Below are 19,342 nucleotides of genomic sequence, written 5' to 3' on the forward strand. Positions count from 1 at the left end.
TCTTTTTTTTGGATCAAACCTAGGGCCTCACACAGGCTAAGCAAGTACTCTATTACTGGGCCACAATCATGTCCCTCTCTCTTGAAACATTAAATGACAGCGATAGGAAAGATATAAACCTACAGGAAGGCGGCAAGCAAGAGAGCTTAACATGTCTGGAAGCCAGAAAGCATTAAGGAAATAAAAGCTGGGTGATGTAGGCCTGAGGATTGAGAGAACTGTGCTGTTCCTTTTTTGGAGGCATTGGGATTTCAATTCTGGGTCTTGAGCTTGCAAGGCAGGCAACTCTACCATTGAGTCACACTCCTAGCCTAAGACTGCTGTTTTTGTTGTTGTTGTTATTGTTTGGTTGGTTTGTCAGTTGTGGAGCTTGAGCTCAGGGCCTGGGTTCTACCTCTGAGCTCTTTTGCTCAAGGCTAGTAGTGCTCAGCCACTTTGAGCCACAGCACCACTTCTGGTTTTTGAGTAGTTCATTGGAGATCAGTCTCACGAGGATCTTTCTGCCTTGGCTGGCTTTGAACCTTGATCTTTAGATCTCAGCCTCCTGAGAATATAGGATTACAGGTGTGAGCTACTGGTGCCTGGCTAAGACTGCAGTTTATATCATAAGCCTTTTAGTTCTATTTGATATTTTAAAGGTTAAAGAAATATAAGCTGATGATAGAAATATAAGCTGATTATAAAAATATAAGTTGATGTGTGACAATGTCCAAAAAAGGCATGTATACAATACCTGATTTACAATTTATGCAATACCTATGTACAACCCTTTAATGATAACAATAAAATTATATTAAAATATAAGCTGAAATTTCTATTTATATATTTATTTGTTTTTGTGCTGGTTTGGGGCTTGAATGTAGGGCCGGGGTGCTGTTTCTTAGCCTTTTTTTTTTTCTCTCAAGGCTTGTACTTGAGTCACAGCTCAACTTTCAGCTTTTTGGTGGTTAACTGGAGATAACAGTCTCATGGACTTTCCTTCCTGGGCTTGCTTTGAACCTCAGATCTCAGCCTCCTGAGAAACTAGGACTACAGGTGTGAGCCATCACTTAATAGTACAGATCAGAGAGGTAAGTGAAATAAATATCAGAACACTCAAGCAATTTTGTGCCAGGTGAGAGGCGATTGATGTTTGCAAATCCAGGCAACACAGGGATTTGGTTTGGCTAGCCTCATGGATTGATGGTTTCAAAAGCCAAGGCAAAAAGCCTAGCCAAGGTAGGAAGTCAGATAAAAGGAGACATTCCTTTTATTATACCATAATATCTTAGAATAAAAGCAAATCAGTAGTGATCTTACTGCTTTTCTCTACCTCCAGGGGCTACAGGAAGTGACCCTTGATACCATCCAAAGAATCAGTTAACAAAAGTAAAGGTAAAAAAATTCTGAGAAAATAAAATTAAATTAAAAAAAAATTCTGAGAAGTTAGTGCCATAGCTTTTTACAGAATTTAGCTTGCATTTCAGGGAATCTCCCATTGTGGGTTTGTTTGTGAGAGTCTTGGACTGATAGTACCTCAGAGAGCTGTCAGAACCAAACACATTATCTTTGAAAATTTATTTTATTCCCACAATTTTTTTTTCTGCATTAGGGATTGATTCAGGGCCTCACATATGCTAGGAAAGCACTCTTCCACTTGAACCACACCTCATCCCAACTATATTATCAATATGGATATTGATATAAATATCAACATCTTGGCACTTGGAAGACAGAGGCAAGATTGCAAAAATTTCTAGTCTGGGCTAAATAGTGAGGCTTGTGACAAAACAAAAGAAAACAAAAAAAAATGGGGCTGGGAAGGTGGCTCAATGGTAGAATATTTGCCCTGCATGCATGAGGCCCTGGGTTCGATTCCTCAGCACCACATAAGCAAAAGGAAAAAGACTGGAAGTGGTGCTGTGGCTCAAGTGGTAGAGTGCTAGCCTTGAGCTGAAGAGCTGAGGGACAGCGCCCAGGCCCAGAGTTCAGGCCCCACGACCGGACCCCAAAAACAAATAAACAAAAAAGAAAACCAAAAAAAAAAAAAAAGAAAAACCTAAAAAGCAAAAATAAAACAAAATAAAATAAACCTCTTAATTTTTTTTTTTTGTCTCCAGATTGGATTCTTCATTTTGTTGTTGTTGGTTGTGGAGCTTGAACTCTGGGCCTGGGCGCTGCCCTTCAGCTCTTCAGCTCAAGGCTAGCACTCTACCATTTGAGCTACAGTACCACTTTTGGTTTTCTGGTGGTTAATTGGAAGTAAGAGTCTCACAGACTTTCCTGCTTGGGCTGGCCTTGAACTGAGATCCTCAGATCTCAGCCTCTGGGTAGCTAGGATTACAGGTGTGAGCCACCATCGCTTGGCTTACCCACCAATTTCAAAGCACTTATTACTTCTTGGGGGAAAGGTAGGAAATAGAGGTAGATGAGAATTATAAAGAGTTTTTTTTTTAAATGAACTGTAATGTTTTTATTTTTAATGTGAAGCTAACAAAAAAAATACCTATGAATATAATAGGAAGTTCAAAAGCCCATATTCAGTAGTGGAGGCAACTTAATTAAAAAAAATAATGGTGAAGGTTGTATTTGAGCATTTTCTCTCCTGGACATTCTGAGCAGGTTTACACACAGGTAATATATAATAGACATGTTTTGGTAAGAACTTAGTAACTATCTATCTAGTAATAGCCTATCTAGTAATAGTTTTTTAAAAAAAAGCCTAAGTAAGACCAAAATGCCTAGTACCTAGACAGAGAGAGAGGACCTGGGCACTGTCCCTAGGCTTTTTTTTTAGTCAAGGCTACTGCTCTACCGCTTGAGCTATAGCTCTACTTTTGTTAGCTAATTGGCGATAAAAATCTCACAAACTTGGGGCTGGGAAGGTGGCTCAGTGGTAGAGCGCTTGCCTTGCATGCCTGAGGCCCTGGGTTCGATTCCTCAGCACCACATAAGCAAAAAAGAAGAAAGTCGGAAGTGGCGCTGTGGCTCAAGTGGTAGAGTGCTAGCCTTGAGCTGAAGAGCTGAGGGACAGCGCCCAGGCCCAGAGTTCCGGCCCCACAACCGGCTCCCCCCCCCAAAAAAAAAATCTCACAAACTTCCCTGTACAGGCTGGATTTGAACTATGATCCTCGAATCTCTGTTCTCCTGACTAGACATTTTCTTTTACTTCAATAATATTTCAATATGACCAGGAAAATTATACTAAATGTATCATCTGAACTAAGTCTGCTACTGCCATTGTTTTGTAAAAATAAACTTTGTTGTATAACAGATTATGTTTTGTACAGATAATTTTAAATCAGAAAGAATTGTTTATTTTTTAAGTTTTCATGGCTCAGCAGCTACAACCCAAGTAGAAATCTTTGCAAAGGCATTACGAAAAAGAAAGAAATACTTAAAAGATGTTTCCTGAGAAAAGTCTATCCACAGCAAGATTATGTATTCATTATACTAGAACAACTATGAACATTACTGTAATGTTTTAGTTAGAAAATGCTTATGAAAGACAATAAAAAACATGATTCAGCCTGGCACAGTGGCTCATGTCTGTAATCCTAGTTACTCAGGAGGCTGAGCTCTGAGGATAGTGGCTCAAAGCCAGCGCAGTAAAGTCCCTGAGACTCTTATCTCCAATAAACCACCAAAAAGTTGGAAGTGGAGCTATAGCTCAGAGTGGTAGAGCACTAGCCTTGAGCACAAAAGCTTGGGGACAATGCCAAAGCCCTGTTCAAGCCCTAGGACTAGCATTAAAAAAAATCCACTTCATGGGGCTGGGAAGGTGGCTCAGTGGTAGAGCACTTGCCTTGCATGCATGAGGCCCTGGGTTTGATTCCTCAGCACCACAAAAACAAGACAGAAGTGGTGCTGTGGCTCAAATGGTAGAGCGCTAGCCTTGAGCTGAAGAGCTGAGGGACAGCGCCCAGGCCCAGAGTTCAGGCCCCATAACCGGACCCCCCCCTAAAAAAAAAAAATCCACTTCAGTAGGTATCATGACCATAAAAGAAATGGCTATCTTTTCAACAGAAATGACTTTCTTCAGTGAATTTGTTATGTTTAAAGTAGTATCAGCACATTATTTTTTATTAGGTTGAGGTTATCTTCATGGTGAATTTCACCAACCATTTAATTCTCTGCAATCAATTTTTTTTTTTAAATTGCCAGTCCTGAGGCTTGAACTCAGGGCCTGGGCACTGTCCCTGAGCTTCTTTCGCTCAAGGCTACCACTCTACCACTTGAGCCACAGCGCCACTTCTGGCTTTTTCTGCTTATGTGGTACTGAGGAATTGAACCCAGGGCTTCATGCATGCTAGGCAAGCACTCTACCACTAAGCCACATTCCCAGTCTGCAATCAACTTTTTTATTTTGTTTTATTTTATTTTTGAGGCTTGAACTCAGGGCCTATACTCTGTCCCTGAGCCTCTTTGTGCTCAAGGCCAGCACTCTACCACTTGAGACACACACTACTTTCGGCTTTTTCTGAGTAGTTTATTAGAGATAAGAACCTCATGGAAGGATCTTCTTGCCTGGGCTGGCCTCCTCCACTATGATTCTCAGATCTCAGCATCCTGAGTAGCTAGGATTATAGGCATGAGCCATTGGCACCTGGTAACTTTTTAGAAAAAGAAGTCAAGGGAGCATTTTCTAATTTACCCAATGAGGCTAGCATTATGTTACCATTAAAGGAAGCTGGGTGTTGTATGTACATCTATAATCCCAGCACATGGGAAGCAAAGGCAGGAGAATCTCTAGATTTCAAGGTCAGTCTCCACTTATATAGTGAGACTTTTATTCAAAATCCTAAGAGCCATTACAGGAAGTAAAACTGCATCCCAATATGTTTCATAATCTTGAATGTAAACATTATCATTATTTTCCTGGTGTCACTGGGGATTGATTCCAAGGCAAGTGCTCTATCACGTAAGCCCCCAGTCCTTTTTGCTTTAAATTATTTTTTAGGTAGAGTTTTATCCTTTTGGCCAAGACTAGCCTCTACTGAAAATCTTCCTACCTATGTCTCCAATGTGGCTGGGATTACAAATACATGCCACCATGCTCAAGTTTTGTGTGTGTGTGTGTGTGTGTGTGTGTGTGTGAGAGAGAGAGAGAGAGAGAGAGAAAGAGAGACAGACAGACAGACAGAGAGAAACAGAGACAGAGACAGAGAGAGGAGAGAGAGACAGAGAGACAGAGAGAGAGACAGAGAGACAGACCAGAGAGAGAGAGAGACAGAGACAGAGACAGAGACAGAGAACTCTGGGCCTGGGCACTGTCCCTGAATTCTTCAGCTCAAGGCTAGCGTTCTACTGCTTGGGCCACAGCACCACTTCTGGTTTTCTGGTGGTTAATTAGAGATAAGAGTCTCACAAACTTTTGGACTTGGACTGGCTTTGAACCGTGATCCTCAGATCTCAGCCTCTTTAGTAGCTAGGTATTACAGGCATGAGCCACTGGCACCCGGCCAAGTTGTTTGTTGAAATAGGGTGTTGCTAATATTTGGACTGGTATAACCTTGGCCTACAATCCTGATCTCCATATCTTGAGTAAATGAAATTACAGGCATGAACCAGCAAATGCAAGAATTCTTAACAGAATATTAGTTAATTAGATCCAACAATGTATAAAAATATTTAAATATAATGACCAGGAAGGATTTATTCCATATATTCAAGGCTAATCCAACATTTGAAAATTAATGTAATGTAATCCATCACATTGATAGGTAAAAGAAAGTCAACAAATGGAGAAAGTATTTAACAAAATCTATTATCTGCTCATGATAGAAACTCTCAGAAACCAGGAATAAAGGAGATTTCTTAATTTGACAAAGAAAGCCTACAAAAAGCCTACAGGTAGCATCACGCTTAATAGTAAGATATTGGATGTGTTCTTTTTAAGATCTGGAACATTAGGTAGGAGTGTCTTCTTTCATTTTTCCTGTTTCAACACTGTACAAGGGTTGAGAGGCAGTGAAGCTAATACAATAAGAAAATATGTACAGGTTAAGAAGTACATTTTCATGGATGACATGTTTGCTTATGTAGAAAATCCCAAAGAACTGAGAAAAAATTTCTGGAATATGTAATTATAGTCAGGTTATAGGATACAAGATTGATACATAAAAGTCCATTCTTTCCCTATAAACCAGCAATGAACACTTGGAATTTACAGTTGAGAACACAGTACCAGCCAGGTGTGGTAGTACACACCTGTAATTCCAGCACTCAGGGACGGGGGTGGGGAGGATGACTATGAGTTTGAGATCAGCTTGGACTACATAGTGAGTTAAAGCTTAGCCAAAAAAAACTAAGACCCAAATAAAAAATAGAAAACTCTGCAACTCTATAAATCTGGTGATGAATTTTCAGATATGACATCAAAAGGACAATCTGTGAAAGAAAATATAAGGAAATTAATTAAAATGAAAAACTGAGGATGTTACTCAGGGGTAGAGCACTTCCTCAGCATTATATGAAAATGAAAACAAAAATTAAAACTGCCCCGTGAAAGACAGTGCTAAAGGAATGAAGAGACAAACTATAGAATGGTAAAAAAAATCTTTGTAAATATGTAAATAAAAACAAAACATGTGTGTTAGAACCACACTAAGAGGATAAATAATCCAATTTAAAAACAGGAAAAAAGTCTAAAGAGACACTTCACTAAAAAAGATACACAGATGGCAAATAGCCATATTAAAAGATGCTCAGTATTAGATGTCATTAGGGAATTTGGAAATTAATGCAACAGTGAAGTACCACTATTCCCATATTAGAATGGCCTAAATATAAAACCTGTTAGTACCAAATGCTGGAGAAGAGGAACAAGGACACTTAGTGATAGTGGGAATGCAAAAATGGTGAACCACTTTGGGAGACAGTCTGGCAGGCTATATGACTCAGTATTCACATTCCTAGGTATTAGTTCAGCTAAAAACTACATTCACACAAAAACCTGCACACAAATGTTCATAGCAGCTTTATTCATAGTTGCCCAAGATGGGAAGCAACCAAGATTTCTGTAATGGGTGAATGGATAAATACACTATGATATAATAAGCTACTAAAGTCATGGAAAGACATACAGAAACCTGAAAGGTATATTTGCTAAGTGAAAGAAGCCACTCTGCAAAGTCTATACACTTCATAATTCCAACTATGACATTTTGAAAAAGGCAAAACTATCAAGACAGTGGAAACCAGGGACTCAGGGACTCGGAGGGAGGGATGAGTATGTGAGATAGAATTTTTGGGTGGTGGGTCTATTCTGTATGAAACTGTAATGGCGGACATGTCATTATGCATTTGCCAATACCTAAAACACAAAGAATAAAACTTTAATGTAGACCTGAGACTGTAGTTAATAATAAGTATCAGTATTGGTTCATTAATTGGGAAAAATATGCCACAATGAATGTAGTATGTTCATACTAGGGGAAAACTAGGGAGGGATTGAGGGTATAGGATAACTGCATACAACTCTATAGTATTACCTGCTTGATTACTCTGTAAATCTAAGCCTATACTAAAAAGCATAATTCTATTATTTAAAAATAAAAGCACAGGAACTAGATATTTTGGAGTCTAATTACAAAGGTAATATACATAACTTTACATAAGAGTGATTTCAAACAAGTTAACATACGGAAAATATAAACTTTTTATTATAGTATGCTTTGCTACTCTTCATGACCTTAAGATAGTCTTAGGTACAAAACAAGATTCAGTTTGTGTACAATAAAACATATTTCATCAAAAATGATCCACCAATACTTAAAACTTTCCTTTGTACACTGGAGATATTGGGTCAAATGCCTTCTTAGCATTTAACTCTTGTCATGTTAATGAGTTTTGAGAAGTTTCTAAAAATGTTTGCCTTCCAATGTTTTGGTCTTATTGGTTCTATTTTATGGAGTTATTTGTGATGCTGCTCTAGGATGTGACTGAATCGTCTTATGTCCCCTACCTCTACAAGCAGGTAGCAATGCTTTCACCTCTAGTCTTCACACTGCTGAGTTTCGTCTGTTGTTTATGGGCAAGATTTAGCTCCATAGGAATGGACAGAAATGCAAATCTGACACGTTACATCAACATCGGGACTAAAAGTCCCAGGGCTACAAACCACTGCAAAGAAAAACACATAGAACACATTATTATAATTTAAAAGTACTCATATCAATAATATAAATGTCTTCAATATCATACCATTTCTATACTTTTACCTATACCTGTTAAGCCAACTAAGTTGTAGAAGATTATATATGAATTTCAAGCTTTATAATTTGATGATCTTTAAAGGTAGAAATAAGAACTGGGGGTGTGGCTCAGTGGTAGAATATCTGCCTAGTAAGCGTGAAGCCCTGAGTTCAAACCCTAAAAACTCCATACATACATATCCACATATATACATTAGAATCCTATTTTTTTACTTTAAGATAAGCCTGTTGCCATCTCTTCTATAGTGGCACATATTTCCAGTTTTCTAGTACTTATTTCCTCATTTTGAGACATATATATATATTTTTTTTTATTTATTTTTTATTTTTTATTTTTTGCCAGTCCTGAGGCTTGGGAACTATCTCTGAGCTTCTTTTGCTCAAGGCTAGCACTCTACCACTTGGGCCACAGCACTTCTGGTTTTTTCTGTGTATGTGATGCTGAGGAATCAAACCCAGGGCATGTTAGCCAAGTACTCTACCACTAAGCCACATTTCCAGCCCCTCATTTTGATGTTTTACAGGTAAGACCATTCTGTTTTCCTTCATAGTATAGAAGCTTAAGTAGAACACTGTAAGAATGTTTTATAAGAGTGCAAGCCGGATGCTGGTGGCTCATGCCTGTAATCCTAGCTACTCAGGAGGCTGAGATCTGAGGATCACTGTTCAAAGCCAGCCCGGGCAGGAAAGTCTGTGATGTGAGACTCTTATCTCCAGTAAACCACTTGAAAACCGGAAATGGCACTGTGGCTCAAGTAGTAGAGCGCTTGCCTTGAGCTGAAGAGTGCAGGGACAGGACTCAAGCCCAGAGTTCAAGCCCCACGACCGACAAAAAACAAACAAAAAAAAAACCTTAAAAAAAGAGTGCACTTTACTAAGACTAAATATACAATAAGATAATATTTAAGCTTAGAATTTTTTTACATCTCTTTAGCCAAATATATTTTGGAGAATAGATCAGTGAAAAAATTATCCTAAGTGATTATATAGTCTAGATTTTTATATTTGATAATTACCACAACAGCTAGCACAGTTGCTATGTAGGCCTTCATTTTTTCCAAAGCCTGGTCGACAGCTATCCATACGTACAACCTGAAAACTATGGTCCACAAAATGCATAGCAGGTACACTTCTATTGATGTGATGGGATAAAATGTTTGCTTGGCTCCGAAAAAATTCTTCTATCCGATCTCTTGCCTAAGATTTAAATACCAGAGAAAAGTATGATTACTAAACTATCAACCAAATTCTACTCCTTTGTCAAAGGCAATGAAATGTAGTGAAAATTTATACATCATAAATTCTCTAGAAGTTGTGTGTTAAAACAAAAAATTAGGCTAAAACTAGTCTAGCCTTGAACTTATCAACTACTCTCAATTCATATATAAAATGGTTAAGGAAAAAAACAAATTAAAAACTAGTTTGAATTACTCATGTCTATTCCATATTGTATATAACTGGAGTTATCCAGTTAACTAGCGTTAAATATTACTATTATTTGCAGAAGTGGAGTTTGAAGTCAGGGCTTCATGATTGTTAGACACATACTCTACCACTTAGGCCATACTCCCAGCCCTTTTGTTTTCTTTCTTCTTCTTCTTCTTTTTTTTTTTTTTTTAGGTCTGGGGTTTGAGCCCAGGGCTTTGGGCTTGTTAGACAAGTACTCTATCACTTTGAGTCACACCTCTAGCATTTTATTTTGTTTTGGAGATGGGGTCTCACTACTTTTATTCAGAATTTATCTTTTTGCCTCAGCCTTTTAAGAGCTGGGATGACAGGCATATATCACAATACCTGGCCCGTTATTCCTACTTCTATATAGTCTTCAAGAAAAAGAGCCAAATAAAATGGAAGCCTTTTCTCTAATCAGCATTAAAAACTAAGTCATGCATGAATTTTTCTCTACCTTCAGAGATTTAATAATAGTATCAACTTAGTACTTTGCATTTTAAGGCCATGTACAACATGGTATGTCTTTAAAGGTATAGATTATAAAGTTATGGGCTCAGGAACAAGACCAGAAGTGTGAAAGGATTTTTCAAGACTATTTACTTAGCCAGTGAAGAGGGCAGAGGAGAGAGCAGCTGTTATTATTAGTATAGATATAATTTTGAAGAACTATTGATTTAACCTAGGATGAAATGGTTGTGAGGTTGTTCTTCAGGCTGCTGTTTAATCATCACTTGGGACACAAAGACCAGGGTTCCGTCATTCTGTTATAAATAGAATACATATTAATCTGGGGAGTTCTGTATAATATTGCAGTTGTACTACTACAAAATAATACATTTTAAGACAGCCAGTAATCTCCCATGCAATATCTAACCAGGCCCAACCCTGCTTAGCTTGTGAGATTAGATGAGAATTGAATGCATTCAGACTGGTATGGCTATGGACTAAAATAACCAGTAATTTCACTATATATATATATATATATATATAAACAATACATATGTATATATCTATATATGTATACTTAAGGAATATATATATAATTTATATATTTAACTTAAACTGGGTGCCAATGGCTCACACCTGTAATATTAGCTATTCAGGAGGCTGAGATGTGAGGATTGTTGTTTGAAGCCAGCCTGGGCAGAAAAGTCCATGAGGCTCTATCTCCAACTAAACAGCAAATTAACCAGCAAAATGCTGGCTTGGAGGTGTGGCTCAAATAGATTACCAACTATGAGTAAAGAAGCTGAGCCAGAGAATTGAAATTTATTCTTAAGAAATGCTTTTTATTTGTTGACAAACAATCACAACAGAGAGACAGGTTGTGAAAAAAGAAAATTTTAATTATTGAAATATTTACAAAAATTTATGAAATGTTTTATTGTATTTGGCACTTACAATGAAATTCTCACCTGGAGGATATTATGATTAGTGATATCTTCACAGTCAACAGATACATTGCATGCAGTTTTCCACCCTGGTGCAAAAGGATTAACTGGAGGTTGAAAATACAATAGGTTCAAAAAGAATTTTAAAAAGTCCCAAACATTTCAATAAAGCTTTATTCAGTATGCATCCATATATACATTTAATCCAACTATGAATCCTAATAGTAAATTTAGGTACACAATCTGAATAATTTATACATTGTGAATTTACTCCATCTGGGGGTTAATGGAAGTAATTACAAGCCTTTAAATGGAAGCAAACTGGGTTTGGTTATTGCTGTCTGTAAATTCTCATATATACCATTTAAAATTCTACAAGAAGTTGTAAGTGGAATATTAGCTGCATAGTTAAAGGCTATAATCATAAATAACACTGACTTCTAAATAAGTAACAATATGTATTTGAAGGCAAACAATTAATATTATTATTTGTGGTGCTGCTGGAGATTAGAATCCAAGGCTTCATACGTGCTAGGCAGGTACTTTGCCACTGAAGCCACACTTCCAGCCCTTTCATGCACTGGTTATTTTTTAAGTAGGGCTTCGATTTATGACCACACCAGCCACTGTGCCAGTCCTGTTATCCCCCCATAGCTGGGATAACAGGCTCATTCCATTATAGCCAGCCATTGGCTGAGATGGAGTCTTCCAAACTTCTTTTTGCCTAGGCTGGCTTCATACAGTGATTTCCCCAATCTCTGCCTCCTAAGGAGCTAGGATTGTAAGATTAAGCCATATTCTTGGCTCTGAGTTGATTTCTGAGACAAGAATCAGAGCTTCAGGCTGGGAAGGTGGCTCAGTGGTACAGCGCTTGCCTTGCATGCATGAGGCCCTGGGTTCGATTCCTCAGCACCACATAAGCAAAAAGAAAAAAGCCGGAAGTGGCGCTGTGACTCAAGTGGTAGAGCACTAGCCTTGAGCTGAAGAGCTGAGGGACAGAGCCCAGGCCCAGAGTTCAGGCCCCACGACCGGACCCCCCCCCCAAAAAAAAAAACAAAAAAAACGAATCAGAGCCTCTCTGATCCCAAGCCTTTCTTCCTCCATTTAACCTCATGACCCGCATCAACACTAGGTTCCCCTTCACTCCTAATGCTCCAGGTTAGATGAACCAAGTCACATTTCCCTAACAAGGCCTGGATTTTCCTTCCTCTACATTCTTACCCTCCCCTTAAAGTTATAGGCTTGTACCCCGCCCCCCCCCCCATACTGGGCTTAGGATGTTAATTTTTATTTATTTTTGTGCTAGTACTGGGCTTGAATTTAGGGCCTTGGCACTGTCTCTGAGCTTTTTCTGTTCAAGACTGGTGTTCTACCACTTGAGACACAGATCCACATTCAGCTTTTTGGTGATTGATTCAAGACTTTCTTGTTTATGCAGGCTTTGAACTATTATCCTCAAATATCCTGAGAAGCCAGGATTACAGGCTTGAGCCAGTGGTGCCCAGCAGTATATTAGTTTTTAAAACCACAACCAGGGAATAATATTGCTTAAAAAATGTTTACAACATATTATTTATAAGATATCTCATGTTCATATGATAATTTTGTAAGCTATCAGGGTTGAGGCCTAAACTCATAAAAATAATGTTAATTTTTTTGTTTTACCTTGAAAGGCTATAAATAGCTCATTTATGAGGCCACGGTCTGGAACTTTAACAAGATGGCATTTATATGATGGTTCTATGACATGGCATGACAAATCAGAGATTAAATTATCCAAGATTTTCTTTAGGACTCTAAAAAGCAGGTCATTAAATCTTCCTATACAAGACTTTGTGGTGAAACGCAAAGCCATCTGATATGAATAATCAGGTTCCCTATAGGCTTTGAAAAAAGATGAAAATAAAAACAAATGTGACTAGCATTAATTTCCTCTACCAAACAATTAAAAAACCCAAACCACATAATATTAAATCTCATTAATCTTGCAAATCAGCATGAACTTATTTAATAAATGGTTTATCAAATTGTATTCATAAAATGTATTTTCAAAACTTAAAGAATAATGTTATTTTCATTTGAAATATTATTTACTTAGAGGAGGAAAAATGATTCTACAGATTGGTTATACAGATAAGTTAACAGTATCAAGAATAAACTACGAATGTTTTGGCGGGAGCTCTTAATTTGCAGAAAGTGTTACTACTGTCAGCTCACACAAGTGAAAGAATCATTAATTTGATTTTGTAACAGTTTTAAATTACCTGTCAGAATTGCGATAGTTTGTGTTTATATACATAGGCAGTGGGAAGTGGAAACTTGAAAAAAGGATATTCAAGATGTATTTATCTTGATGTTAAGTGTTTGCCTAGACAAAAAACTTATGTCATAGTAATTACCTATAATAGACCCATTTTTTACTAAAGGAAGAAACCTTATACTTAACTCTGACTGAGGCTAAACGTGTAAATTAAGATATTCCTGTATTCTTACCAAAGATCATAAAATCATATCGCTTCTTTATAATAGTTTCTTCTTGAGTTTCTGCTTTGATAGTCTTATAAGAAAGAGTACATGTGTAAAGTCCAGATAAAGCTTCTAGAAAATCTTTCACCATCAGCTGTCCTGTGTTTGTTACACTTATTCGATTATTTCCTAAATGGAAGTAGTAAATTATATGGTTTAACAAATAATAATTCAAGCATTACTCAGTAAACTTGGGGTTAAAAATAAATACCAATTTTGAAAAAAATATGTTCTCAGGAATCAAACAAAATATTCATTCTATCATCTTACTCTATGAAAAATTACGAGATAAGCTTTTGAAATTTATATACATTAGTTTTCTTTCAGTCATTTCTTGCCTCTTAGTTTTAAGTTGTTTATGACAATAAGCTCAGTAAACAATATTTCTTCACAGAAATCAATAATGCTCATAACCCAAGGCAGTCTTCTGATACCATGAAAAATTCTATATTAAATATTTCATATTATTGGATAAATTTTTAAGTTTTTTTTTTTTTTGGTTTTGTTTTTTGGGTCCAGTTGTGGGGTCTGAACTCTGGACTTGGGCCCTGTCCCTCACCTCTTCAGCTCAAGGCTAGCGCTCTACCACTTGAGCCACAGCGCCACTTGCGGCTTTTTTCTTTTTGCTTATGTGGTGCTGAGGAATTGAACCCAAGGCCTCATGCATGCAAGGCAAGCATTCTACCACTGAGCCACCATTCCAGCTCAAATTTTTAAGTTTTATAAAAATTTCTGAGCTGGGCACAGTGCTTCATGTCTGTTATTTTAGCTATGACAAGAAGCCTAAAATAGCAGTATCTTGATCAAGGTGCAGGCCTGGTCAAAAAGTGAGACCCTATTTCAGAATAATCAGTGCAAAAAAAGGGGGGCGCTGGAGGTGTGGCAAACGTGAGGTCTTGAGTTCAAATCTCAATACCTCTCTTCACGAAAGTCTAAAATAATACAGCTGTGGGAAGTAGGATACAAACATGACTGCTTTAGGACTAGGTGTGTAGCTCAGTGGTAGAGCACTTGCCTACCACAAGCTTTGGTTCAATCTTCACTATTGAAATTAAATCACATAAAAACCACTGCTCCAGTGTTTGCTTAAGTAGTGCACAAGGCACAAACTAAGATATAAAATTTAAGTGGAATAATAAAAATCATAGTTAAAAATTTAATTTCCTTTCAAAAATGACTTTTTGTAAAACAGTGTTCATACTATCTTTTTAAAAGAACATATTAAAATAATTTTCTGGCTGGGCACCGGTGGCTCATGCCTGTAATCCTAGGTACTCAGTAGGCTGAAATCTGAGGATCATGGCTCAAAGCCAACCCGGGCAGAAAAGTCCGTGAGATCTTATCTCCAATTAACCACCAGAAAACTGAAGTGGCAGAGTGCTCTCCTTGAGCTGAAGAGCTGAGGGACAGTGCCCAGGCCCAGAGTTCAAGCCCCACAACTGACAACAAAACAAAACAAAAAACAAACAAAATAAATTTCTGAATATGGTGTTACATGACAGCACTTGAAAGGCAGAGGCAGGATTTCAAGTTCCAGGTGGAGTTCTAAGTTACTCTGGGCTACAATATCAAGATCCTGCCTCAAAACACATACACACATACACACACACACAAAACCCAAAGAAAAAGAATGTCAAGTAATTTACCTGTTAATGCTTTTTCATTAGGCCCAATCCATAAGTAGGTGGGGTCCACTGTTTCTTTACTAGCACGACCAAAATCCATACAGATGAGGAATGGGCTATTCTGACGTAATTTTACATATATTTTCACTATGGTAAAATAATGTGTAACTAAGTTACATAGAAAAATCAAGAAAAACACTATTATTTTGTCCCAAGAGTACTAGTTTTGGATTTCATTAAAGAATTATGACATTTGGACATTTTGCTAGCCCTCATTTAGAATGACTAGCAAAGTCTCCTTCTCATTACTCTCATTTATAGTCTTTTCACATAGTGTAGTTAAAATATACATGACACACTTAGTAGACTAATGTACAGATTTGGAACTCACCATATATTTTGAAGAGATACTGGAATCAAAGACCATAGAAAGATTTATGCTTATGAAAAGATTTCTGATTACTATTTTAAATATAATCATTATCCCTAAAGGGTACTAGGGGATAATTCTCGACCTGGCTTCCAACACTGTACATTCCCTTTGTTGGCAACAGTAATTAAGCCTATGTGAATATGCTAGGAAAGTGTTCTGCAGGGCTAGGAATGTGGTTTAGTGGTAGAGCTTGCTTAGGCATGCATGAAGCCCTGGGTTTGATTCCTCAGTACCACACAAACAGAAAAAGCTGGAAGTGGTAATGTGGCTCGAGAGGTAGAGTGCTAGCCTTGAACACAGAGAGGCTCAGGGACAGAGTCCAGGTCCTGAGTTCAAGCCCCAGGCCCACCCCCCAAAAAAAAGTGTTCTGCTATTAATTATTGGGATTCAGATTTGGTGGAAACAGTCATAGTATGCTTGGAACCGGTGTAGTTCCACAAGATAATTTTAAAGCCTCCTGAGTGCCAGGCTGTGAATACATAAAGATACTATTCACCAACTTGTTGGTATAGTAATGGCACTGAAAAGGGAGATAAGATTCAAATATAAAGAGGTTCCAAACATAACGAATATCAGGAAGTAGCTCAGAGTCACTTAAAAGTAGCCAGGTGATTTACTTTGCTAGAGGAGTATGGGAAAGTTGTAATATAGTGAATAACATTTGAGCTCAACCTCAGCAGGTGTGTAGCTCTAGTTAGTAGATTCTGCAAATACAGGGAGAGATAAGAGCCTTTCTAACAGACAGAAAATCACTCCTTGACTGGATACCAAACCGTTTGGTGGCTCAGCCCTATAATCCTACTCAGAAAGCTGAGATATGAGGAGGGTGGTTTGAAGCCAGCCTGAGCCATAAGTCCGTGAGACTCTTCCCTCTAAGTAACCAGTAAAACAGCCAGAAGTGGCGCTGTGGCTCAAAGTGGTAGAGTGCTAGCCTTGAGTGCTCAGGCCCTGAGTTCACACTGCAGTAACCAGTGGGGCCCGGAAATAACCCCGGGACCAGGGGCAAAAAAAAAAAAAAAAAAGTTGCAAAACAGCACCACTTCTGGAAAAGAGGGAGACATCAGGGCAAGAGATTTGCGTTGAATCTGGGCTCCCTAAATTGTGTAGCTCTAGGCAACGTGACATTAGCTAAGGCTAGTGTCGCTGTTACAGAGTCCTGCAACCTTCCCCAAGTGCAGAGTAGGGTAGATGCCCAGGACAGAGTATAGATGCTCAGAAGAGATAACTGGGGCAGAGTAGATGCCCAGGAGAGAGCAGATGCCCAGGGCAGGCCTGCTCGGATCCCAGCACCCCACCCCACCCCCAGCTAGGCCTTGCGGGGTGAAGAGGTCTCATTACCTGGGTGTCCTAACGTGCCATAAACAAAGCCTTTCTTACTGAGCAAAGAAGAACGTTGCGGTCCGACTGCAGAGGAAAGAAACCATGGACATTTTGGTTAGAAGAGAAGGCGGGACGGAGCGGACCCGAGAGAAGGCCGCAGGACAGGGAACCTGGGGCGGGCCGAGGGGACCAGCCCCACCTCTTACGAGGGACCAGAGCGCCGCGATGAGTAGGACCCACGTTCGCATCACGGCTCAGGGGCTAAGGGCGCGGGATGCGTCGACGGCTGGGCTCCTTCCTACCTCGGCCCTAGCCCAACGCCTCCCCATCGCTCCTCCACAGAGCGGAGCAAACCGCCAAGGGTGCACTCCCCTACCCGTTCTTCCGTGGCTACCGCTGAGGCGGGCTCGCCACAGAGCGCGTGCGCGCGTGCTCCCGCTCCGCGTGCAGGAGGGGTGGGGCGAACGCGCGGGAGGAGAGCTCCGCCCCTCTGGCGCATGCGCTGCCTGTTTCGGGCACCCTGGGGGCTTCGTGTCGGGTGCCGCTTTTCCCGCGCTTGTCGAGGCCGGCCTCCGTGAGCTGCACTGAAGGGGAGAAGAGTAATGGAACCTAGTGTTTCCCCATTGTGAGTCTCCAGAAGGACGATGATGGCTTTGGGTGGCTAGAGGATGCATCACCTAAAGATTCGAGGAAGGGAAAAGCCCGTGAGAATTTTGCCTAGGAATTCTCTATGTGTTTCTTGTCTTGAACTCTGAAACTGTGCCCAACCGATTGCAAACTCACAGTGTGGATCCAAGTGCATCCTTCTATCTACAAAACCAGGACCCCAAAGAGCTCACCTCTTCCTCCAACCCCACACAAGAGAACACTGGATATTTTCCAGCTTGGAGTATGCGGTGATGGTGGAGACATCTCGCCCCTTGTCTCCATGTAAATTTATTTGCTTTAGAAAATGAGCCTAACTGAAAGGCCAGAAGACCTCAACATCTGCTATTTCCCCTGGGGTGCATGCTGAGTGCATCTGGAGGTCTGCAAGAGATCATGTCGTGTCTTTCCTGGTTGCTTCTTCAGGCTACTAATTTGGTAGCCTGACAGTTCTTTTCTTGTGTGTATCAGTTGTGGGACTTGAACTCTGGGCCTGGGCGCTGCCCCTCAGCTCTTCATCTCAAGGCTAGCATTCTACCACTTGAGCTACAGCGCAACTTCGATTTACGGAGTGGTTTATTGGCGATAAGAGTCTCATGGACTTTCCTGCCCAGGCTGGCTTTGAACCGTGATCCTCAGATCTCAGCCTCCTGAGGAGCTAGGATTACAGGCGTGAGCCACTGGCACCCAGCTGAAAGTTCTTATGTATTATCTATTTCTTAGCACTGGGACATCAACCTCAGTAGTGGTTTTGAGTAGGCTGCTAGGTAGAGAGCCCTAAGTTCAGATAGGGTGCAGAATGGTTATTTTGGGTGACATCAAGAGTTTTCAGTTTTATTTCCTTTGAGCCGAGTCAGTATTTAGAATATCTCAGATGGTCCAGGAGCAACCTTTGTCAGTAATTTCAGTTTTAGTCATTGTTAATTTTACTTGTATAGCATAAGCATGAAATGTGATTCAATGAGTCAGATCCACCCAATGTCAGTTATTATGTCTAGATTCATGGTTTAGTTTCAACTGCTGCTTTCTTGGGGTGATGATAACTAATGAAGGCAAACTGAGACATTCCTTACATTTTTTGAAGTTTGTCTTTCCAGTTTTAATAAAAGTTCTCTATACATCTACAGTATGTTATTTACTTCCTAGCTATTGTAAAGTAATTGATCCTTGTGAATCTTAACCACATGAGTGAGTAGATTATTTGAAAGTACCCATTTACTCTTTTAAAATAAACTTTGAATTGTAGAAGTCTTAGACTCATAGGAAAAAATGCAAAAATAGTATGGAATTCTCTCATACCTCAAACTCCCAATCATTTTCTCCATTGTTAGCATCTTACATTAATATATTAACATTTTACACTAGTACTATTATTTTTTTTTCTTTGTCAGTCATGGGAATTGACCTTGGGGCCTGGGCGCTGTCTGTTAGCTATTCTGTTCAAGGTTAGTGCTCTACCACTTTGAGCCACAGCGCCACTTCCGGTTTTCTGGTAGTTAATCGGAGATGAGTCTCACAGGACTTTCCTGCCTGGGCTGGCTTTGAACTGTGATCCTCAGATCTCAGCCTCCTTAATAACTAGGATTATAGGTGTGAGCCACTGGTGCCCGGCTTTATATTAGTATTATACTTCTCATAATTAACCAATTTTGATATATTAACATTCACTAAAGTGCATACTTTTTCAGGTTTCTTTAGATTTTGCCTTATTTTATCTGCACTAAGATCCCCTCTAGAATCCCACTTACATTCAGT

The 19,342-nt window shown here is 39.3% G+C and overlaps 1 protein-coding gene across 3 annotated transcripts; it reads right to left on the reverse strand.

Moving 5' to 3' along the window:
* Positions 1 to 6,994: 6,994 nt before the first annotated feature.
* On the reverse strand, positions 6,995 to 17,345 carry Zpbp2 (zona pellucida binding protein 2). Of its 3 annotated transcripts, none has more exons than XM_070026857.1 (8): positions 17,142 to 17,345; positions 16,961 to 17,026; positions 15,211 to 15,336; positions 13,532 to 13,693; positions 12,704 to 12,778; positions 11,063 to 11,145; positions 9,212 to 9,392; positions 6,995 to 8,103 (listed from the first exon to the last, which is right to left on the reverse strand). In XM_070026857.1, exons 1-8 carry the CDS (start codon positions 17,188 to 17,190, stop codon positions 8,009 to 8,011), a joined length of 837 nt encoding a protein of 278 aa, XP_069882958.1. In that variant the 5' UTR covers positions 17,191 to 17,345; the 3' UTR covers positions 6,995 to 8,008. The 3 variants fall into 3 exon arrangements, with proteins under 3 accessions (XP_069882958.1, XP_069882957.1, XP_069882959.1); XM_070026856.1 differs by having other exon boundaries at positions 6,997 to 8,103; positions 12,704 to 12,922; XM_070026858.1 differs by having other exon boundaries at positions 6,997 to 8,103; positions 12,704 to 12,922; positions 17,319 to 17,342.
* Positions 17,346 to 19,342: the final 1,997 nt, after the last annotated feature.

Source organism: Dipodomys merriami, unplaced genomic scaffold (genome assembly GCF_024711535.1).
Source record: "Dipodomys merriami isolate MVZ:Mamm:240054 unplaced genomic scaffold, mDipMer1.0.p SCAF_19, whole genome shotgun sequence".
Taxonomy (NCBI): Eukaryota; Metazoa; Chordata; class Mammalia; order Rodentia; family Heteromyidae; genus Dipodomys; species Dipodomys merriami.

Coding starts and splice junctions, on each gene's coding strand:
- Zpbp2 (XM_070026856.1), bottom strand. CDS start 17,190: ATGCGAACGTGGGTCCTACTCATCGCGGCGCTCTGGTCCCTCGTAAGA. Junction 17,027..17,141: donor GCTCTGGTCCCTCGTAAGAG/GTGGGGCTGGTC, acceptor TTTCCTCTGCAG/TCGGACCGCAACGTTCTTCT. Junction 9,393..11,062: donor CTAATCATAATATCCTCCAG/GTGAGAATTTCA, acceptor TTTAAATCTTAG/GCAAGAGATCGGATAGAAGA.